A 24,578-nucleotide genomic window follows, 5' to 3' on the forward strand; every position below is an offset into this window, starting at 1 on the left:
GCAACAGGATTTCTTTTTCTCCATGTCCCAACCATCCCAAAGGTTTATTTTTGCTTTTGTTTTCCTTGCCTCAGGAGACATACCTAGAAAAATGTTGCTACGGCTGTCAGAGAAATTACTGCCTCTTCTAGGATTTTTATGGTTTCTGGTCTCACATTCAGGTCTTTAATACATTTTGAGTTTATTTTTATGTATGGTGTAAGAAAGTGGTCCAGTTTCATTCTGTTGCAGGTTGCTGTCCAGTTTTCCCAATACCGTTTGTTGAAGAGACTGTCTTTTTCCAATTGCATATTCTTGCCTCCTTTGTTGAAGATTAATTGACCATATAAACATGGGTTTATTTCTGGGCTCTCTATTCTGTTCCATGGATCTGTGTATCTGTTTTTGTTACAGTACCATATTTTTTTGATGTCTATAGCTTTGTTCAAATCTGGGATTGTGATACCTCCAACTTTGTTCTTCTTTTTCAAGATTGTTTTGGCTATTCAGAATCTTTTGTGGTTCCATACCAATTTTAGGATTACTTGTTCTAGTTCTGTGAAAGATGCTGTTGGTATTTTGAAAAGGATTACAATAAATCTGTAGATTGCTTTGGGTAGTATGGAAATTTTAACAATACTGATTCTTCTACTTCATGAGCATAAAATATCTTTCCATTGGTTTGTGTCATCTTCAATTTCTTTCATCAATGTTTCATACTAAGGGTACAGGTCTTTCACCTCCTTGGTTAAGTTTCTTCCTAGGTATTTTATTCTTTTTGCTGCAGTTGTAAATGGAGAATTTTTCTTAATTTCTCCTCCTGATACTACATTATTAGTGTATAAAAAAGCATCAGATTTCTGTATATTGATTTTATATCCTGTGGCTTCGCTGAATTCATTTATCATTTCTAGTAGTTTTCTTTTGTAGAGTCTTTAGGGTTTTTTTTTATATAGTATCATGTCATCTGCAAATAGTCCAGTTTTACTTCTTCCTTACCAATTTGGATACCTCTGTCTGATTGCTATGGCTAGGACTTCCAGTACTGTGTTGAATAAAAGTGGTGACAGTGGACATCCTTATGTTGCTCCTGATCTTAGGAGAAAAGCTCTTAGATTTTCACCATTGAATATGATATTAGCTATGGGTTTTTTATATATAGCCCTCATTATGTTGCGGTGTGTTCCCTCTAAACCTACTTTGTTGATGGTTTTTATCATGAATGCATGTTATACTTTGTCAGATTCTTTTTCTGCATCTGTTGATCATGTGGTTTTTATCCTTTCTCTTGATGTGATGTATCATGTTGACTGATTTGCAATATTTGCAAATATTGAACCACCCTTGCATCCCAAGAATAAATTCCACTTGATCAAGGTGAATGATTTTTTAATGTATTGTTGGATTTGGTTTGGTGATACGTTGTTGAGTATTTTTGCATCTGTGTTCACCAGAGATATTAGCCTGCAGTTCTCTATTTGTAGTGTCTTTATCTGGCTTTGGTATCAGGGTAATGGCAATCTCAAAAGTGAATTTGGAAGCTTTCTTTACTCTGTTTTTGGAATAGTTTGAGAGAATATATATTAACTCTTGTTTAAATGTTTGGTAGAATTCACCTGTGAGGCTGTCTGGTCCTGGACTTTTGTTTCTTGGGAGTTTTTTTATTACAGATTCTATTTTCATTGCTGGCAGCAGGTCTGTTCGAATTTTCTGTTTGTTCCTGAGTGACCTTGGGAAGATTGTATGTTTCTAGGAACTTATCCATTTCCTCTATATTGCCCAATTTGTTGGCATATGATTTTTCATCATGTTTTCTTATAATTCTTTCTGGTTGTTGTTTTCTCCTCTTTCACTTATGATTTTGTTTATTTGAGCCCTCTCTTTTTTTTTGATGACTTTGGGTAAAAGCTTATCAATTTTGTTGATCTTTTCAAAGAACCAGCTCCTGGTTTCATTGACCTATTATCCTGTTTTTTTAGTTTCTATTTTATTTATTTCTGCTCTATCTTTATTACTTTCTTTCTTCTGCTGGTTTGGGGTTTTGTTTCTTCTTTTTCTAGCTCCATTAGGTGTAAGTTTAGGTTGTTTATTTGAGATTTTTCTTGCTTCTTGAGTTAGGCCTGTATTGCTATAAACTTCCCTCTTAGAAGAGCTTTTGCTTTGTCTCAAAGATTTTGGACCATTGTATTTTTTTTTATTTGTCTCCATGTAATTTTTTATTTCCTCTTTGATATTTTGGTTGACCCATTTGTTGCTTAATAGCATGTTATTTATTCTCCATGTATTTGTGTTCTTTACAGATTTTTTCTTGTGTTTGATTTCTAGTTTTATAGCAATGTGGTCTGAAAAAATGCATAGTATGACTTCAGTCTTTTTGAATTTGCTGAAATCGTTGCAGCCTAACCTTGTGATCTGTTCTGGACAGTAATCTATGTGCACTTGAATCAAGTGTATTCTGCTATTTTAGGATGGAATGTTCTGAATAGATCTGGTCCAGATCCATCGGTTAGATCCATCTGGTCCAGTGTGTCATTCAAAGCCACTATTTCCTTGTTGAATTTCTGTGTGGATGATCTACCCATTGATGTGAGGTGTTAAAGTACCCTACTATTATTGTATCACTATTGATTATTTCCTTTATGTTTGTTATTAGCTGCTTTATGTATTTGGAGGCTGCCATGTTGGGTGTGTAAATATTTAATTATTATACCTTCTTTTTGAATTGTTCCCTTTATAATTACATAGTGTCCTTTTTCCGTTATTACAACCTTCTGTTAAAGCTCATTTTGTCCAGCATAAGTATTGCTACCCTGGCTTTCTTTTCACATCCATTTGCATGATAAGTGCTTTTCTATCCCTGCACTTTCAGTCTGCATGTGCCTCTAGGTCTGAAATAGGCAGACATATAAATGGGCCTTGCTTTTTTTTATCCATTCCATCACGTCTTTTGATTTGAGCATTTTGTCCATTTACATTCAGAGTAATTGTCGATAGGTATGTACTTATTGTCATTTTATTACTTGTTTTATGGCTGTTTTTGTAGTTCTTCTCTGTTCCTTTGTTCTCTTGCTCTTTTCTCTCATGGTTTTCTGGCATTCTTAGTGATACACTTGGATTCCTTTCTCTTTATTTTTTACATATTTAGTATCAGTTTTTGATTTGTGGTTACCATTATGTTTATATATAACATCTTCTGTATATCAGTGTGTGTTTAGTTGATGGTCACTTAAGTTTGAACCCATTCTAAAAGCACTATGTTTTTACTCTTTTCCCAGCCCTGTTTTATGTATATGGTTCCCTACTTTACATCCTTTTATTCTGTGAGGCCCTTGACTGATTTATATAGGTATATTTAATTTTAGTGCCTTTTTGTTTCCTACTTTTCTTTCTCTTGCCTATGGACTTGCCTTTCCACTCAGAGTCCCCTTTAACATTTCTTATAGGGCTGGTTTAGGGTGAGGAATTCCTTTAATTTTTATTTGGGAAATTCTCTCTGCTTGTATTATGAGTGATTGCTATGTTGGATAGAGTATTTTTGGCTGCAGGGTTTTTTTCTTTCAGCACTTTGAATATATCATGCCACTCCTTTCTAGCCTACAAGTTTCTGCTGAGGAATCCACTGACAGTCTTACAGGATTTCCCTTGTATGTAACTCTTTTCTCTTGCTGCTTTTAAAATTCTCTTTTTTGTTTGTTTTTTGTTTTTCCATTTCAATTACTATGTGTCTTGGTGTGGGCTTCTTTGGGTTAATTTTTGGGGGAATCTTTGTGCCTCCTGGGTATAGATTTCTGTTTCCTTCTCCAGATTTGGGGAGTTTCCAGCTATTATCTCTTCAAATGAACTTTCAGTTCCTTTTCCCTCTCTCCTCCTCTGGGATTTCTATAATGTAAATGTTATTATGCTTGATGGTGTTGCTGAGTTCCATTAATCTATTTTCATTTTTCATTATTTTTTGTCCCTCTCTTTCCAGTCAGCTTGATTCCTTTCTGTTACCCTCTCCTGCAGGTCCGTGATCTGTTCTTCCGCTTCCTCTACTCTGCTATTTATTGCATCTAGTTTATTTTTTATTTGTTACTGAGTTCTTCGTCTCTCATTGGTTCTTTTTTTATGTTTTTTGTCTCTTTTTTGAAGGTATCACTGAGTTCCTCTACTCTTCTCAAGTCTAGTTGAGTATATCTTTATGACCATTACTTTAAATTCTCTATCAAGTGTATTACTTATCTCCATTTCATTTAGCTCTCACTGTGATTTTTCCTCTGTCTCATTTTGTCTAACTCTCTGTGTCTTTTTCTGTGTTTTAGTAAAGTCCACTATATCTCTTGCTCTTGAAAGTAGTGGCTTTAGGGGCACCTGAGTGGCTCAGTCAGTTAAGCACCCAACTCTTGATTTCAGCTCAGGTTGTGATCTCAGGATTGTGGGACTGAGCCCCACATAGGGCTCTGTGCTCACCAGGGAGTCTGCTGGGGCTTCTCTCTCTCCCTCCCCTTTGCCCCTCCCCCCAACACTCTCTGTTTCTCTTAAAGTAAATAAATAAATCTTTAAAAAAAGAAAAGAAAAAAAGGAAGTAGTGACCTTATGAAGAGGAGGTCATGTAGTGCCTTGCAGTGCAATGTCCCCAGTTCACAGAACCTGGAGCTTCAGGGGTGTCTCCTGTGTGTGTTGCACGTTCAGTACTGTGTGGCTAAGCTGCATTTACCTTTAGTTCTGTCATATATGATGACTCTCTTTGTCTTTTGTGTGCAGAGTTTGATCACTGTGTTGAAAATGGGCCATTCTGGGGCCATGCTGGGTTTGAGCTCAGTCAAACCAGGCATTTACCAGAGATGCAGTAGCATCAAATTGCAAGGTGCTTTCCCTGTGTTAGCCCCTGAGTTTTTGTTGGTGGGTGGAACCTGTAGTCAGACTTGATGTCTGCTCCCAGCCCACTTCTGGAGCCACAGTTGGAGTGTAGGATTATCTTACCCTCTACTTTGGAGTGGTGCTCACCCCTGTCAGGGCTGCTTGCACACTGCCAGTCTTGTCGTACCACTTTGTATGGGATCCTGCCAAGGACATACTGGAGGAAGGAAGTCTGCTGTAGAATGTAGGGGTGGGGCATGTGGTGCCAGGATGGTCTTCACCAGTCTACTAAAGGAGAGGACCTGCAGCCACCTGGGAAAACTTGTCAAGACTGGCGAGGGTGGGGATGCAGATCTGCAGAAGCCCACCAGGGCAGGGTGCACTGTAAGTAAGCTAGGTGGAACATATTGGTACTGTGCTGTTTCCTGCAGGTATCCTATATTTAGGCTGGGGGTGGGGGTTGGACAAGGGAGTGAAATGGTGCCGAGCAGCATTTTGTTCTTGGAGAAGTCTCCCAAAGATCCCTGCCTCTCCAGCACATGCTCTGAGATTAGTAAATAAATCCCATATGCCTCGGGCAGTTTTCAAACTGCTGCTTCTATGCTGTATTTCAGTGGGGCTGTTTGTAGTCAAAAAGATTAAGGGCAGGAAGTCAGTTTCCTGTTGTTCTCCCTGCTCTCCCAGAACCAAGCCCACTGATTTTTAAAGTTCTAGGTGTAATACCCCATTGACTGTGAGAGCTCATGAAGTTAGGCCCTTCTGGTTTTCAAAGCCAAATGTTATGAGGATTTGTCTTCCCAGTGTGTCCCCCGTGCCTCGGATGCCTGGTGTGCCTGATGTGGGGGTCTGCTTCTTTCTCCTCTCCACATCTGCAGTGTCCCTCCTTCCTGGGGACAGTCCTGTGGGTCCATTTGGGTCCTGACAGCATCTCCACTTTTCCTGCCCTCTTTGACGTGGCTTCTCTGCATTTACCTGTAGAGAGTCTGGTCTGTCAGTCTTTGGGTCATTTTCTGGGTTATTTACACTGATGTGGGTATTATCTAGTGGTATTTATGGGATGAGGTGAGCTAATGATCCTCCTACTCTGCCATCTTCCCTGGAAGTCTCTGCAGCCAGTAAATATTCTGAACTTTTAAAAACTTAAACAATTTGAAATTATATTTTTTCAATTGCACTTATTTGAATATTAATAAAGTGAAATATCTTTCATGAGTATAGGTCATTTATATTTCTTCATTGTAAACTGGTTGTTTATGTTCTTTTTCCATTTCTTAAAAGGTTTATTTCTTTATTCTAGAGAGAGAGAGGGAGAGGGAAAGAGAGATCTCAAGCAGATTCCCTAATGAGCAGGGAGCCCAATGTAGGGCTCACTCTCATGACCCTGAGATCATGACCTGAGCCAAAATCAAGAGTCAGACACTTAACTGACTGAGCCACCCAGGTGCCCCATCTTTTTCCATTTTTATTGCAATAATATTCCAGCAATCTTTTGCACACCAAAAACAGTTCAAAATCCTTTTTAGTGGCTATACCTACTTTAGTATTATTTTACACTGCTTTCTCCCACACATCCAATCTAAGTAAGACTCCTTCCATATTCAAAGATATACCATTGCCTAACACAACTTTTTTCAATCTTCTGTATATATATATATGCACCAGATACTAATTCTGTCGCTTTTTCTCTATTTTCCCTCCTAGCATAACTCTTATTTGTCCTTCAAGACTCAGAGCAAGGATCAGTTCCTTCTCTTTAGCTCCACAGCAAATATTTGTGCAAATATCTGTTATAAAACCTATCACACATTATGTAATTAACTGTTCACAATGATCTGTCTCCCCACTGGGCTCACAGCTTCTTGAGACATGGAATTGTAATTGATCTCTATATTCCAGAACAATGCCTAACACTTAGTAGGCACTGATTATTTGCTGACTGTATAAGTTCAAGATAATAGTAATATTAATAATGTTAACAAAGTAGTATGTGCCAGACACATAAATGTCAGAGACAAATTTGTGTAGTTGTATTTCTTGTAAAATGCTTATCATAATATTATATACAATTGAATTTTGAAGAAGTCATCTCAGATATTAAAATCTCCCCAAAGAACATAGCAATAAATGTTTTTATTTCCTGACAAAACTGAGTATGTCGAACATTTGGTTTAAAAACTTGTCTTTTTCCCTGAAGAATTAAAATAACTTATTTAAATAATGCTATTAGGTAATAGTTATAATGTACAATTCAAGAAAATTTGCTTATACTAGAAAAGAAAACTGAATTAAAACAAAAAATATTCATCAGCCATGTCTGTTTTGTAATCTGAATAGTAAGCTCTTTTGCTCAAAATATTTGTAACTTGACCAAGATTCATTTGGATTAATCTTTTATTTTGTTTTTTTTCCAAAGGACATCCATTACTTTGCACTAGATAAGGGTGAACTGGCACTAGCTGAAGTGGCAAGAAAAAGAGCTAGTGACATTGATGCAGAATCAATAACCTCTGGAGTTGGTAAGAATTAATGCTGGTTTTTTTAAGTGCTTTTTGTTTCAGTCAATACTTACTCAGTATCATGTATATTTATGTTTGTAAGGCCCGGTTGGTTAATTTGAATTACTTTCTTTGTAAAGAAAGTGACTTTTAAAAAAGAATTAAGCCTGGGTAAATAGTACAATATGGATATATATAAGTGGGAACAGTGTTGATATAAAAATTAATAATCACTGATTAATCACCATTTAGCAAAGTCAAAAAGACACTGTTTTCATAAGATTTTATCATAAGTGCTGTTATTAATATTAGCCAACACAGAAACTTATATAATTATTTATACACATAGACATGTCATATCTTAAAAGAATTCTGTCCTATATCAAAGTATTTCACATGGGCTTTTAGGTTTGATGGATGACTTGTTTTCTTTTAGAAGCCACTAGTTGTTTTACAGTGTAGTCTTCCAAAGAAGACCAATCAGAAACTTATTTAATCTAAAGGTCCATACAAAACTTTACAATATATAAAAATGATAGTTTTAAAAACTATTATAATATCAACATGAGCTTCCTTTTCCCTAAACTTAGTCTAATGTGACTAAATCTGGAATTATTGATCTCTGGACATCCCAATTCCTATTCTTCCTGGTATTTACTATTCCTAGATTAGGCAAAGGGCCCTCAGAATTGCAAAAGAATTCATTTCTTTGTGGAACTCCTGAGAAAGGAAGTTTTAATAGATTTCTACTTTGTAAGTTTGCTTCAAATTATTATAACAAGCCTCTCCAGTGATTGATCATCTTTGTTTTTATAATGCTGTTTGCAGCCAGAAGGAGCAATTGCCAGCTTCTCTTTAAGGATGGAGGTTTTGCATTTTAAAGCTATTTAAAGTTACTAAGTTTCGTGAAAAGGAATGTGAAGAAATTATCACAAAATTTCAGAAAAAGGAAGAAACTCCACTATTCGCCAGTATGCTTTCTGTGCCCTGTGAATGCTTTGATTAGATTCCTGTAGCCAGCTGGTACTTCCTACCCAGAGTCTTTTTGAGCCCTGCCTCATTTCTAGCAAATATCTTTCTTCACTGAAACCCTGTACCTCCCTGCTTTTCAGCCTTTTTTTTTCAGGGCTTTACCCTCTGACCTTGATTACTCCCTTGACAAAGATACCATTCAGTAACAACAGTAACTATCAAGAGGTGAACATTCAGATGAATGTTCTACTCCACTTTTATTCTAGAAAACTGGGGTGACTCCCACTCAAAATTAGAAAAGGAATTAGGAAAGAATCTCTAGTTTTTTAATGGTAGTTTCTGTCTAGTTCTTCCATATAGCCCACATCATGCTGGGGAAAGCTAATTTTCTCTCAAGTTCCTTCAATTTAGTTCAACTCTGCTCTCTCAAACATTTCTGAAAGCAGAAAATAATTAAGTTTTTGGCTTTCAAAAGTGTTGCTTGATGCAAGCAAGAAGGTAAATTATGTAACATAACAAGAGCATTCAAGTTGAAGTATTTCAAGGGCGCCTGGGTGGCTCCGTCGGTTAAGCATCTGCCTTCGGCTCAGGTCATGATCCCAGGGTCCTGGGATCGAGTCCCGCATCGGGCTCCCTGCTCCGTGGAAAGTCTGCTTCTCCCTCTCCCTCTGCCTGCCACTCCCCCTGCTGTGCTCTCTCTCTCTCCGTCAAAGAAAGAAATAAGATCTTTTAAAAAAAAATAAGTAAGTTGAAGTATTTCAGTCTACATGGAAGAGTCTGTAAAAATTATCACATGTGGTAGCCATCAACATAACTAAAAGCAAGAGTTGCCGAAGGATAAGTTCAATGATAATAATCTGAACAGTTTGAAAGTTTTTTATTTAAATTTTTTATTAAAGTATAACATACATACAGAAAAGCACACAAATCATAAATGTAACTCAGTGGATTTTCACAAAGTAAACACATTCTTGTAACCATCATCCAGACCAAGTAACATACATTACCAAGACCACACAAGCCCTCTCATATCCACTTTAAGATACTACATCCCAGCCGCACTATCTTGACTTATAATAATATAGATTAGCTTTACCTTTCTTTCAAATTTTAAATAAGTGGAATCTATATTATTCTTTTGTTTTTGGCTCCTTTCACTTAACTTTATGAGATTCTTTTATATTGTATATAAGTAATTCTTTCCTTTTTATTATATAACAGTATTCCAATAGATGAATATATACAATTTTATTTATTCTATGCCAGATATTTGAATTCTTTCAAGTCTGGGGCTTATTGTGAATAGTGTTGCTATGAATATACTTGTGTTTGTCTTTTAACAGATGTATACACAGATCTTCTGGGTATGTGCTTAAAAGTGGATTTGCTGGGACATAGGATATATTCATATGAGAGGAAAAAAGTTTTTCTCTGTCCTTCAAGGTTTTTCCACCCGAACTAAAAACCAGATTTACACAAGACTGATTAATAGAGAATGTTGGCTAATTGTATTTAAATTAAAAAAAAAAAAAAACAAGAAAAAAAAAGACTGATTAATAGAAAATGAAACAAGGTTTAATAATATATATACCTCCTGTATACATGGGAGAGACCCAAGAAAACTGAGTATCTCACCAAAATAGCTGAAGCCATCACCTTAAATACCATCTCCATCTAAAGACAAGAGAAGATGTAGGTAGAGGATCATTTATGGGAGGTTACCATAAAAAGCATAGTAAAAAAGGCTAAAGTTGTCATGCAGATTTAAGTTCATGCCTTCTCCACTGATAACAGTCTCTAGGCATCTAAGAGTCATCCCCCTCTTCCTGATACTGAGGGAGACACCCTTACAAATGGAGATTTCCCTTATACATGGAAATGTCTCTTAAGGGAGGGAAACTGCGATTTCAGAGATATTCTTGTGTCTACAGTTTCTTAAAAAATACCAGCTTAGAATAATCAATATGCCAAAGAGGCATATCTTTTTTAATCAAATTTATATATTCTTAAGTTTTTATTTAAATTCCAGTTAACATATAGTGGTGTAATATTAGATTTCATTCTTTTTTAAGGCTGAGTAATATTCCATTGTATATATATATATACCACTTTTTCTTTATCCATTCATCAGTCGATGGACATTTGGGCTCTTTCCATAATTTGGCAGTTGTTGATAAAGCCACTAGAAACATCGGGGCGAACGTACCCCTTCAAAGAAGTATTTTTGTATTCTTTGGGTAAATATCTAGTAGTGTGATTGCTGGGTCATAGGGTAGTTCTATTTTCAATTTTTTAAGGAACCTCCATCCTGTTTTCCAGAGCGGCTATACCAGTTTGCATTCCTACCAACCCACCAGTGCAAGATGGTTCCCCTTTCTCCATATCCCAAAGACGCATAGCTTATGGTAGAAAAATCTGCTCCCCTACAGTAGCTATTTCCAGTTTTCCTAGGGAGTTGTAATGACTTATCTTCTCACCAGCAGTCCATAACAGTAGAGCTTGCCCCATCCTCAATGCATGATATTATCTGTCTTTGCATTTTAGCCATTCTGGTGGGGAAGACATTAATATTTTGTAAATGTGATAGTGTATATATAGAATGTTCCTGGGCTCTTTATTTCACTGGTCTCTTTGTACTTGCACAAATATCTCAGTGGGTTTTTAATTGAAGTATAGTTGACACACAGTGTTACATTCCACAAGTCTGTATCTTACGTTATGCTCACCACAAGCGTAGCTATCATCTGTCACCATACAACGCTATTACAATACCATTGACTAGATTCCCTGTACCTTTCATCCCATGATTTCTTTTTTTTTATTATGTTATGTTAATCACGATACATTACATCGTGTTCCATGATTCATTGTTTGCGTATAACACCCAGTGCTCCATGCAGAACGTGCCCTCTTTAATACCCACCACCAAGCTAACCCATCCTCCCACCCCCCTCCTCTCTAGAACACTCAGTTTGTTTTTCAGAGTCCATCGTCTCTCATGGTTTGTCTCCCCCTCCGATTTCCCCCCTTCATTCTTCCCCTCCTGAAGACCTGTACTGTACCTCTGAAACAAATAATACATTATATGTTAAAAATATATATATATATCATCCCATGACTTTTTTTTTATTCTTATGTTAATCCCCATACATTACATCATTAGTTTTAGATGAAGTGTTCCATGATTCATTGTTTGTGCATAACACCCAGTGCTCCATGCAGAATGTGCCCTCCTTAATACCCACCACCAGGCTAACCCATCCTCCCACCCCCCTCCCCTCTAGAACCCTGTTTGTTTTTCAGAGTCCATCGTCTCTCATGGTTCGTCTCCATGACTTCTTCATTCTGTAACTGGAAGCCTTTATCTTCCACTCTCCCTTCACTCATTTGCCCATCCCCCACCCACATCCCACCCTCAGTTTTTCTCTATTATTATGGGTCTGTTTCTGCTTTTGGGGTTTTTTTAGATCCCATGTATTTATCTATGTCTGACTTATTTCACTTAGCATATCCTCTAGGTTCATCCACGCTGTCTTAATGGCAAGATCTTACTCTTTTTTATGGTTGAGGGTGTGTGTGTATATGTGTATATGTATATACACATATATCCATTCATCTGCTGATGGACACTTGGGTTGTTTCCAGATCTTGGCTATTATAAATAATAGTGCAATACACAGGGTACATCTATCTTTTCAGGTTAGTGTTTTCATTTTCTTTGGGTAAATACCCAGTAGTGGAATTACTGGATCATATAGTATTTTTATTTTTAATTTTCTGAGAAGCATCCATATGGTTTTCTACAGTGGTTCTACCAACTTACAGTCCCACCAAGAGTGCCTGAAGGCTCCTTTATTTCCACATCCTCAACAACACTTATTTCTTGTCATTTTGATTAGAGCCATTCTGAAAGGTATAAAGTGATATCTCATGGTGGTTTGATTTGCATATTTCTGCTGATTAGTAATGTTGAGGTCTGTTTCATGTACCTATTGGCCATCTGTTTGTCTTCTTTGGAAAAATGTATATTCAGGTAGGTACTCCATTTTTTAACTGGATTGTTTGATGGGCTTTTTTGGGGGTGGGTTGTATACATTATTAATATATCTTGACTATTAATTCATTGTCAGATGGATCACTGCAAATATCTAATCCCATTCAGTAGGTTGCTTTTTGTTTTATGGATAATTTCCTTTGCTTTTCTTAGAGAAAAAGGCAATAGCTTTTTATTTTGGTGTAGTCCCAATAGTTTATTTTTGCATCTGTTTCCCTTGCCTGAAGAGAGAGGTCTAGAAAATTACTGCTAAGGTTGCTGTCAAAGAAATTATTACCTATGTTTTCTTCTAAGGTTTTATGGTTTTAGGTCTAACATTTAGGTCTTTAATACAATTTGAGCTTATTTTTTTGTATGGTGTAAGAAAGTAGTCCAGTTTCATTCTGTTGCATATAGCTGTCCAGTTTTCTAGCCCATTTGTTGAAGAGACTGTCTTTTCTCCATTGTACATTCTTGCCTCCTTTGTTGAAGATTAATTGACCTTATAAGTGTGGGTTTATTTCTGGGCTGTCTATTCTATGTCATGGATCTATTTGTTTTTGTGTCAGTACCATGCTGTTTTTGATTACTACGCTTTATAGTGTATCTTGAAATCTGGGATTGTGATACATCTCAAGATTGCTTTGGCTATTTGGGGTCTTTTGTTGTTCTATACCAATTTTTGATTATTCTAGTTCTGTGGGGGGAAAAAGCTGTTGGTATTAATAAGAATTGCATTGAAACTGTAGACTGCTTTGGGTATTATGAACATTTTAACAATATTGGTTATTCCAATCCATGAGCATGGAATATCTCCATTTTTTGTGTCATCTTCAATTTCTTTCATCAACATTTTATAGTTTTCAGAGTACAGGTCTTTCACCTCTTTGGTTAAGTTTCTTCCTATGTATTTTATTTTTTTAGTGCCATTGTAAATGGGATTGTTTTTTTAAATTTCTCTTTCTGCCACTTCATTATTAGTATATAGAAATGCAACTGATTTATGTGTATTAATTTTGTGTCCTGCAATCTTACTGAGTTTATCATTTCTAGTAGTTTTTTGGTGGAGTCTTTAGGGTTTTCCATGTGTAGTATTGTATCTGCAAATGGTGACATTTTAACTTATTCTTTACCAACTTGGATGCCTCTTATTTCTTTTTCTTGTCTGATTGCTATGGCTATGACTTCCAGTACTGTGTTCAATGAAAGTGGTGAGAGTGGACATCCTAGTTTTATTTGAGTTCTTAGGGGAAAAGCTTTCAGCATTTCACCATTATGTTAGCTGTGGGTTTTTCATATATGGCCTGTATTATATTGTGGCATGTTCTGTAAACCCACTTTATTAAGAGCTTTTATCAGAAACAGATGTTGAATTTTATCAAATGCTTTTTTTTTAAATATCTTTGAAATGATCATGTGATTTTTATCCTTCATTTTGTTAATGTTAGCACATTGATTAGTTTGCAAATATTGAATCATCCTTGCCTTCCTGGAATAAAGCCCACTTAATTGTAGTTAATGGTCCTTTTAATATATCATCCAATGTTGTTTGCTAATATTTTGTAGAGGGTTTATGCATCTTTGTTCATCAGGGTTATTGGCCTGTAGTTTTCTTTCTTTGTAACAAAGTGTCTTTGGTTTTAGTATCAAGGTATGCTGCTCTTATAGAATATATGTGGAAGTTTCCCTCCTCCTCTGTTTTTTGGAATAGCTTAAGGAAAATAGGTACTCACTCTTTATTTTTTTAAGACTTTATTTTTTTATTTGAGAGAGAGACTGAGAGGTCATATGATGGGGGAGGAACAGAGGGAGAGGGACAAACAGACTCTGCAGTGAGCACAGAGCCTGATGTGGGGCTCAATCCCACAACCCCGAGATCATGACCCAAGCTAAAACCAAGAGTCGGATGCTCAATTGACTGAGCTACCCAGGCACCCCAGTACTGACTTCTTTAAACATTTGGTAAAATTCACCAGTGAATCCATCTGGTCTTGAACTGTAGTTTATTGGGAGTCTTTTGATTATGGATTCAATTTTGTTACTACTAATTGGTCTGTTCAGATTTTCTATTTCTTCTTGATTCAGTTTTGGAAGATTACATTTCTAGGAATTTATCCATTTCTTCTAGGTTGTCCAGTTTGTTGGCATATAATTTTTTGTAGTAGTCTCTTCTAATCCTTGTATTTTTGTAGTATTTTGTTACCTCTCCTCTTTTATTTCTGAATTTATTTATTTGGATCCTCTCTTTTTTTTCTAATGAATCTGGCTAAAAGTTTATCAATTTTGTAGATCTTTAAAAAAAAAACAGCTCTTGGTTTCTCTGATCTTTTCTATTGTTTTGTTAGTCCTTATTTCATATATTTCTATTCTGATCTCTATTTTTCCCTTCCTTATACTCATCTTGGGTTTTGCTTGTTCTTTTTCTAGTTCCTTATAATTGTAAGGTTACATTGTTTGAGATTTTTCTTGTTTGAGGTATCTCAGTATTGACATATATTTCCCTCTTAGAACTGTTTTCATTGCATCTCAATGATTTTGAACATTGTGTTTTCATTTTCATTTTTTCCATTTGTTTGATTTCCTGTTTGATTTTTTGTTTTTGTTGACAAACTGTTTTGTAGCCTGTTGTTTAGCCTCCATATATTTGTGTTTTTCCAGGTTTTTTTTTTTTTTTGGTTGATTTCTAGTTTCATAGTGTTGTGGTCAGAAAAGATGCATCTGATACCAGTCTTCTATTTATTGAGAATTGTTTTGTGGCATCACTTGTGATCTATCCCAGAAAATGTTCCATGTGCATGTGAAAAGAATGTGTATTCTGTTGGTTTTAGGTGGAAGGTTCTGTACATATCTGTTAAGTCCATCTGGTCTCATTTGTTTTTTCGAAGATACTGTTTTCTTTTTTTTTACAAAAAAATTTTTTTTTAATTCCAGCTAGTTAACATACAGTGCAATATTAGTTTCAGGTGTTGAATTTAGTGATTCATCACTTACAATACTCATTGCTCATCACAAGTGTCTGTTTAACGCCCCTGCCCCCATCTACCTTCCAGTGACTATCATTTTGTTCTCTATAGTTAAGGATCTGTTTCTTGGTTTGCCTCTCTTTTCCCCCCATGTTCATTTGTTTTGTTTCTTAAATTCCACACATGAATGAAATTATATGGTGTCTTTCTCTGACTTATTTCACTTAGAATAATACTCTCTAGCTCCATCCACATTGTTGCAAATGGCAAGATTTCATTCTTTTTGATGGCTGAATAATATTCCATGCCATACCATACCACCTCTTCTTTATCCATTCATCAGTTGATGGATATTTGGGCTCTTTCCATAATTTGGCTATTGTTGATAATTCTGCTATAAACATCTGGGTGCATGTGTCCCTTTGAATTAGTATTTTTGTATCCTTTGGGTTAACCCTAGTAGTACAGTTGCTGGATCATAGGGTAGTTCTATTTTTAACTTTTTGAGGAACCTCCATACTGTTTTCCAGAGTGGCTCTACTGGTTTGCATTCCCACCAAGACACTGTTTTCTTATTGGTAGTCTGTCTGGATGATCTATCCTTTGATGTAAGTGGGGTAATAAATTCCCTTACATTATTGTAAGTATGGGTTTGTGGTTACCAGGAGGTTCGTATATAACACCCTATGTATATAGAAGTCTGTATTAAGTTCATGGTAACTTAAATTCTAACACATTCTAAAAGCACTTTTGGGATGTCTGGGTGGCTCAGTCAGTTAAGCGTGTGCCTTTGGCTTGGGTCATGATCGCAGGGTCCTGAGATTGAGTCCCATATCGGGCTCCTTGCTCAGTGGGGAGCTTGCTTCTCCCTCTGCTTGCCACTCCCCCTGCTTGTGTGCACACACTCTCTCTCTGTCTCTCTGACAAATAAATAAATAAAATCTTTTAAAAAAAGGACTTTTACTACCCTTTCCATGTTTTATGTATATGTTATTAGGTATTACATTTTTTAATTCCTATATTTCTCCTAATTATGGCCTTTGTCACTTAAAGAAGTCCATTTAACATTTCCTGTATGCTGGTTTAGTGGTCATAGACTTTTTAAACTTTTGTTTGTTTAGGAAACACTTTCCCTCTCCTTCAATTTTGAATGATAACCTTGCTGGGTAGAATATAACTTGGTTGCAGGTTTTTCCTGTCAGCATTCTGAATATATAATGCCACTCTTTTGACCTGCAAAGTTTCTGCTGAAAAATCAGCTGTTAGCCTTGTGGGGTCCCTTGTATGTAACTTTTCTCTTGCTCCCTTCAGATTCTGTATTTAATCTTTGATGGTTTAAATATTATAGGTTGTGGTATGGACCTCCTTAGGTTCATCTTGTAATATTGTGCTTTTTGAACCTGGATGTTTGTTTCCTTCCCCAAGTTAGAGAAATTTTCATCTGTTTCTTCAAATAAGTTTTCTGGCCCTTTGTTTCTTCACCTTCTGGGATAATGTGAATCTTTGTTTACTTGATATTATCCAAGAGATCCCTTAACCTATCCTCATTTTTAAAAATTCTTTTTTTCTTTATGCTGTTCAGATTGGGTGCTTTCCATTACCATGTCTTCCAGATCACTGATCCATTTTTCTGCATCCACGAAACTATTGATTTCCTCCAGTATATTTTTCATTTCAGTTATTGTATTCAATTCTGATTGGTTCTTTCTCATATTTTCTCTTTGTTGAAGTTCTCTCTCAGTTCTTCCACTATTCTCTTTATATAGTGAAATCTTTATGATCATTACTTTAAATTATTTATCAGGCATATTGCTTATCTGTTTCTTTTACTTCTTTTTCTGAAGTTTTTGTCTCGTTCTTTCATTTGGGGCATATTTCTCTGTCTCCTCATTTTGGCTGACTTTCTGTGGCTGTTTCTATGAATTATGCAGAACAGCTGCTTCTCTGAAATGTGAAGGAATGGTCTTGTGTATGGTTGTACCCTGCATAGGCTGTGTGTGCCTGGTCACTTTGGTTCACTGGGTGGCACTGTGGCTGGCATGAGTTAGGCGTCACAGGGCACTCGGTGCTGGGGCTGCCTTAGTGGGATGGCCATTTCTGAAGTGGGCATGGGCTGGGACAGTCCCAAGACTCCCCACACAGAAAGTGCTCTGGCAGAAAAGCTGAAGCAGGTGCAAACTATGGTGTCCTGGGGTGCTATTTGTATGGGGCACCTTGGCAGGGCAGCTGGATCCAAAGCAACTATGAGCCAGGAGGTCCTGATGAACTCTGAGCCAGGGTATTCTAGAATGCATTGTGCCTGGGCCACCTTGGTGATATGCTGGAGTTGCAGTATGCACTGCACTGGGGCCACCTTGGAATGGCCGGGGCTAGTGTGAGCTAGGGGCACAGGGCTCACAGAAGTGGTAGGCCATCTAGTAGGCCATCGACCCTAGTCCTATCCATACTGTCAAGGTGGAAGGGGAATGTAAACCTTGGTGCTCACCAGCCTCTCTGACCCACCACTCCTCCACCATTTGGTAGGGTCTTAGGGCTAGTTCCTTTATATTTTAGTCACTTTTTAAAACCATGGCTTTTTTTCTGTGCCCCAGGGTATCTAGGTCTGGAGTGGCCTAGGGACCCAAAACTCACAGATTGCAGACTGGCTGTAGTGTGCAGACCGTGCTCCACTCTGTGCCATCAAGGTTGAGGAGAGCATAAACTGTGGCACTCTCCTGCCCCTTTGACCTGGAAAGAATTCCAGCAGCTCCCCTACTGTTTGGGAGGGTTCTAGGGCTTCTTCACTTGTATTCTAGTTACCCTTTTACTTTTTTTAAGATTTTATTTTTGTGAGAGAGAGCGAGTGTGCATGCATGAGCGGGGAGGGGAGGGGCAGGGAGAAACAGACTCCCAGCTGAGCAGGGAGCCTGATGTGGGACTCGATCCCAAGACCCTGGGATCATGACTTGAGTCAAAGGCAGATGCTTAACCGACTGAGCCACCCAGGCGCCCCTCTAGTTACCCTTTTAAACTGCAGCTTTTGTTCTGTACCACAGGGCAGACAAATCTGTTTATGGTCCCTCAGTACTGTCTCTCCCCATTTGCAGCATCAGGAGTGGGTGGTCCTTTCATTGCCATGTCTCTATCTATATTGCCATTGTCTATGTGGTCACTCTTTTGTTGTGAGGAAACTGTTCTACCAGCCCTTAGTTCTTCTGGAGGAATTGCTGTATAAATAGGTATAGATTTGGCATATCTGTGCAGAAGGGTAAGGCTGCATCCCAAAGATTTTGAACTGTTGTGTTTTCATTTGTTTTTTGACTTCTTTGATTTTTTTTGTTGACTAATTGTTTTGTAGCATGTTTTTTAGCCTCCACATATTTGTCTTTTTCCAGTTTTTTTCTTGTGATTAATTTCTAGTTTCATAGTGTTATGGTCAGAAAATATCAAATGATACCAATCTTCTATTTATTGAGACTTGTGGCCTAACTTGTGATCTATCCTGGAAAATGTTCCATGTGCACTTGAAAAGTATGTATATTCTGTTGTTTTTGGATGGAATGTTCTGTATGAATCTGTTAATAAGTCCACCTGGTCTAATGTGTCATTCAAAGTCAATGTTTCCTTGTTGATTTTCTGTCTGGATGATCTATCCTTTGATGTAAGTGTGGTATTAAAGTTCCTTACATTATTGTATTACTGTGAATATTTTTCATTATGTTTGTATTTCCTTTATGTATCTATGTACTCCAAAGTTGGGTGCATAAGATATATACAACTGTTATATCCTCTGGTTGGATTGATCCCTTTATCATGATGAAATGCCCTTGTCTCATGCTGAAGCTTTTTAAAAGTCTAATTTTTCTGATATAAGTATTGCTATGTTTTTTGTTTCTGTTTCCATTTGCATGGTATACATTTTCTGTCCCTTCACTTTGTGTCATTAGGTCTGAAGTGAGTCTCTTGTAGGCAGCACATAGATGAGTCTTGTTATATTTTTTTTAATCCATTCAGTCACCCGCTGTCTTTTGGAGTGTTTATGCCATTTAATTTAGAGTAATTACTGATGAGAACGTACTTACTGCCATTTTGTTACTTGTTTTCTGGTTGTTCTCTGTTCCTTCTCTTCTCTTGTGATTTCATGGCTTTCTTTAGTGTTATGCTAGGCTTTATTTTTTGTGTATTATAGGTTTTTGATATATGGTTACCATTATGTATATAGCAGTCTATATTAAGTTGATGTTTGTATAAGTCCAAACACATTCTAAAAGCACTAAATTTTCACTCGCCCCTGCATGTTTTATGTATATGATGTCATATTTTATAATTTTTCTGTGTATCTCGACTGGTTTTTGTAGATATATTTGCTCTTACTGCTTTTGTGTTTTAACCTCCATCCTGGTTTTATAGTGGATCTTTTATTACCTTTACTGTGTGTTTACTTTTCCTGTGAAATTTTTTCCTTTACAGTTTTCTTATTTCTAGTTATGGCCTTTTCTTTCCACCCAAAGAATTCCCTTTAACATTTCTTCTAAGTCTAACTCTCGTGTTTGTTCCTCTGTATTAGAAAATCAGACACATTTCCTGGTCTTGAAAGTAGTGGCCTTGTGTAGGAGAGGTCCTGTGGTGCTCTAGAGTGCAATCCCCATTGGTCACCAGAACTAGGCACTCTAGGGGTGTCTGCTATGTGGGCCACATGCACCTTGCAGTTGTAAATGAGCCAGGTTTGTCTTCAGACCAGCCTGCTGACCCACTTTGCCTGGCGTGGGTGCACCAGACAGGGACTGGTCTCTGTGCTGATGAGACACTTGTACGTGGGCAGGGTCAGTGGTCAAGCTAGCTGTCTGTAATTAGCCACTGCACAGCTGCAGGTACACTGAATGGCAGAACTTGCTTTCTGCATGGCCGAGAGGCTTTTGTTGATGGGCAAGGTGAGCAGTGAGACTAGATATCTGCAATTGCAGGTGTACCAAGCAGCGGGGCTTTCTCCCTGCACAGCCACTTAAAAGGTTTGGCTGTTGGAACTGCTGGCACACTGGTGTTTGGGGTTATCTTACATTCTCACCGGGGCAGGTGCCACTTTGCAATGGTGCTGGTCCCTGCCATGGCTACTTGCAGCCACTTTGGGCGGATGCCTGTTGAGGCAGGCAGATCCATGTAGAACACAAGGGTGGGCTTGCTAGTGCTGGCAAGGGAGGTGGAGAGTGTTACCACTGGCTCCCACAAGTGTCCAGATAGATAGTTTGGGAGAAAGGAAGAGAAAGGACACCTGCCAGCACTTTTGCTCCTGGAGAAAAATCCTGAAATTCCTTCCCTTTCAGTGCATATTCTGAGATGAGTAAAGAAATCTTTGTGTATACTTCAGGCACTTTTCAAACTGCTGCTTCTGTGCTGTGTCTCTGGCCAAGTTATTAGGCTCACTCTTTAATGGTGGGGACTGAGTTTACGGTCATCCTTCAGTGTTCCCAGAGTTAGGCCCACTGATGTTTAAAGAGTCCAGATTTAAGCTGCACTGATTTTCGAAGTTAGATGTTATGGAGACTCATCTTCCCAGTGCATGAATACCTGATGTGGGGTCTGATCCTCTCTTTTCTCCCTGCTTTTGGTGTTCCTCCGATTTGTGTTTAGTCTCACTGGGGGCTTGGTTCCCAACTGTGTCTCTGCCCCTCCTAACCTTTACAATGTGGCTTCATCTCTACAATTAACTGCAGAAGGCCTGTTCTGCCAGTCTGCAGGTTTTCAGTTACATGCTTAAAATGTAGCTGTTAGCTCAGTGTTCATGGCATGAGATCCTCATCAAGATCCTCCTACTCCACCAACTTCCTTGAACCTCAGCTTTACCAGGTATTTTAAGTGAAATTGTACTAACCTAATATTGACATTTTTACAGTATTGAATAGTACAGCCATGAATGTCGTATTGCTCTTCATTTAAAAAGGTCTTTGATGTTTGCCAATGATACCTGGTCATTTCTCATAGTTGTCTAATATTTCTTATATTTATTCCTCTGATCTTATTTTGTATTGTTTGATTTTCAAAAACTTCAATGAGATACAGTAGACATATAACACTCTGTAAGTTTAAAGTGCACAACATGTTTCTGATACACAGAAACTGCAATATGATTACCACCAAAGCAGTATTAGCTAATGCCTCTATCATCACATGATTACCATTTCTTTTTTGTGATGAGACTTAACTCTTCACTTTTAGCATTTTTAAGTAAAATATAGTATAATTAACTATAATCACAATTCTGTGCATTAGATTCCCCAAAACCTATTTCTTATAAATGGAAATTTGTACCCTTTGATCAACATCTCCTTAATTCTCCCACGCCCACCCCCTGGCAACCACTATTCTACTAACTCTGTAAAGGTTTTTAAGACTCATGGTACAGTATTTGTCTTCCTCTGCAGACTTATTTCACCTAACATAATGCTCTCAAGGGCCATCCATGTGGTTGCAAATGGCAGGATTTCCTTCTTCTCATGGCTCAATTTATACATATATATCAACTTGTATATACATATCTATACACACACACATACATACATATCACCTCTTCTTTATCCACTCACCCATTGACGAACACTTAGGTTGTTTGCCTGTCTTGGTTATTGTGAATAATGCTGTAATAAACATGGGAGTGCAGTTATTTTTCATTTCCTTTGTATATATACCAAAAAGTATGATGGCTGGATTATATGGTAGTTCTGTTTTCAATTTTTTGAGGAACCTCCATACTGTTTTCCACATTACCTGCACCAATTTACATTCTCACCACCAGGGTTCCCTTTTCTCTGCATCATCACCAACATGTATTCTCTTTCTGATGCTAGCCATTCTAAAAGGTATGTGGTGCTATCTCATTGTAGTTTTGATTTGCATTTCCCTGATGATTAGTGATGTTGAGCACATTTTCATGACCTTGTCGGCCTTCTCTTGTCTGTCTTCTGCTAATATTTTATTCAGATTGGGTTTCTTTGGGGGGTATAGCTCAGTGGTAGAGCATTTGACTGCAGATTGGGTTTCTTTGTTATTAAATTGTGAGTTCTCTGTATATCTTGGATATTAACTCCTTATCAGATACATGGATCACAAATAATTGGCTTTTCATTTTTGGACTATTTCTTTTGCTCTGCAGCAGCTCTTTAGTTTGATGTAGCTCCACTTATTTATTTTTGCCTTTGTTGCTTACACTTTTGATATCATTTAGAAAAATATCATTGCCAAGACTCATGTCAAAGAGCTTTTCCCTGTGTTTTCTTCTAGGAGTTTTTGTCAAGACTACACCTATGTGTTAAAGTCTGGGAAGCATCTTCAGTGGGGTAATCATACACCCAGTGAAACACCTGTAACTATAAAAGTAATAGCCATCTGAGGGGAGAGCTAACAGTTTATGCGTTACAATGAGACTTGTAGAATAGTATTTAGCAGAAGAAAACAGCAAAATGGGGAACCATCTTCCTCTATATAATCCACATATTCACAGAAATGGAAAAATTTTTAAAACTCTATTCAATTTGCAGCTGCACTTAATGTGCCTGTCTACATATTTGGATATAAATAAATTCTTCCAAATGCATTATCTTTCCAAATATACTTATCGTATATGATCTTTCATATCTCTGCTATAAAGGCTGCAGGCTTTATAATTTGCCATCCCCCTTTAAAATACATTTTAAACTTCTGATATAAAAGCTTATGTGTGATATAAAAGCTTAAGGGAGAACTTTAAAGAATGCAATATTAAATATATAGTATGAAAATGATAAAGGACACTCATTATTACCCAGAGAAAACTGATATTACTCTGCTTTTTACTAAGCATATACTTAACAAAATTCTTACTTTTTGTTACCCAGCAGTATGTTGTGATGGTGTTCCCATATCATTAAAAATCATTCAGAAGCCTGATTTTTAATGTTATCTTCTTAACTGTCTTTTTGACTTTACTATAAAATCATGGTACCATGGCAAAAATTGTATAAAATATGCAGTACATGATACATAGATGAAGGTAAAACTTTGCTCTTATACTTAAAATACCTCATTATTTATATAAAATGCTTCTAAAATTAATCTACAAAAGAAGTTTTAAATTCTACAATTTAAAATCGGGCTTTACTGTTTACCTATACTGCTTGAGAGGCCACATTCTATTACTTGTTTGACTTAGGAGATTGATTCATGCCAACCTACTTCTGGCTCCACTTTACCTATCTTCTCTTTATTGTGTCATGATGTCAGGTTTGATCTATACCTTCCTGTCTCTAGGCATCTTTGCCTAAAGATATAATCCTAAACCCTTCATGATTATAAGCACATCAAAGACTAACTGCTTTGCTTAGCTGCAGAGGCCTATACAAGACTATTACTTGTATAACAAAAGAGATTTATAATTTTCAGTGAAGTTCCTTAGAATGCATGTGTATCCAACCTTTGCTGCTTTCTTTGTGGCAACAGAACACGGTCAGTCACAAAATGTGCCATGTTAAATAATACCAGTTCTTAATTACCTCAAGTATAGATTTTCTCTAAATTAGATATTTATTTTCAGGTCAGACCTTTCTATCATTTAAACAGTTAAATAGTATTCAGAACTCTAAAATATTTTAACTATATAATGAAACAAGATGTCATCTTTTCAGAGCTCACCTAGTCATAAATTGACACTTAGCAAAAGATGTTAATAGTCTTTTCCTGTGGAAAAGGTGCAAGTATTACACTATTTGGGTTTCAACCCTACTTTTTCTCCTTTTCAAGCATTCTTCTCTGTTTTACTTATTTTCAGAATAGTAAATTATGCTGATCTAGGACAGAATTATTGCCAATTAAATTTTCTGCAAGTAAATAATGAAGAATTTTACTTGAGGATTGGTATGTAATATTAAGAATAACTAATGAAACCATAAAGTTAAGAATAAATAGAATATGTGCTAATTTGGCCAGTTTGGAGTACAACAAAAGTATCCTCTATCAATAATCCCAAAATGTGGATGGACAAATAGATCCATGCAGTTATATGCAGTAAACTTTAAGAATACCAGGGTGGTAGTCAGGAAAGTTAAGTTCTAGTTTTGGCTAAACTAGTCAAGACTAACCATCTGACATTTTTCATTTGCTCATGTATAAAATAGAACTAGAAGAGTCTAAATCTTTTTCAATACTAAAACTTTATGCATATGATTAGATGACCAGGTAGAACCCAATCAAGATACTAAAGAATTCTAGACAACATACAACTCTAAAACAAAATCATTTCTTCAGATCTACCTAATAATTGTACAAACCCATATTGAAAAAAATTAGTTT

The 24,578-nt window shown here is 36.9% G+C and overlaps 1 protein-coding gene across 25 annotated transcripts in view; it reads left to right on the forward strand.

The window, feature by feature from the left end:
• Window positions 1-24,578, forward strand: part of WDPCP (WD repeat containing planar cell polarity effector) — a 482,659-nt gene that overhangs the window by 311,950 nt on the left and 146,131 nt on the right. For 23 of the 25 annotated variants that reach the window (XR_010405669.1, XR_010405668.1, XR_010405666.1 and 20 more), the window contains one exon: window positions 7,232-7,334. Coding sequence is in view for 21 of the 25 variants with exons in the window: in XM_064572441.1 (XP_064428511.1) it covers window positions 7,232-7,334 (103 nt within the window). In the remaining 4 variants the exon portion in view is untranslated. Of the gene's footprint in view, window positions 1-7,231; window positions 7,335-9,628; window positions 10,999-22,535; window positions 23,122-24,578 lie in introns of those variants that run through there. The other 2 variants (XM_064572452.1, XM_064572446.1) reach the window with 2 other exon arrangements.

Source organism: Mirounga angustirostris, unplaced genomic scaffold (genome assembly GCF_029215605.1).
Source record: "Mirounga angustirostris isolate CCGP_5_RB_7025 unplaced genomic scaffold, mMirAng1.0.hap1 SCAF_10, whole genome shotgun sequence".
NCBI lineage: Eukaryota > Metazoa > Chordata > Mammalia > Carnivora > Phocidae > Mirounga > Mirounga angustirostris.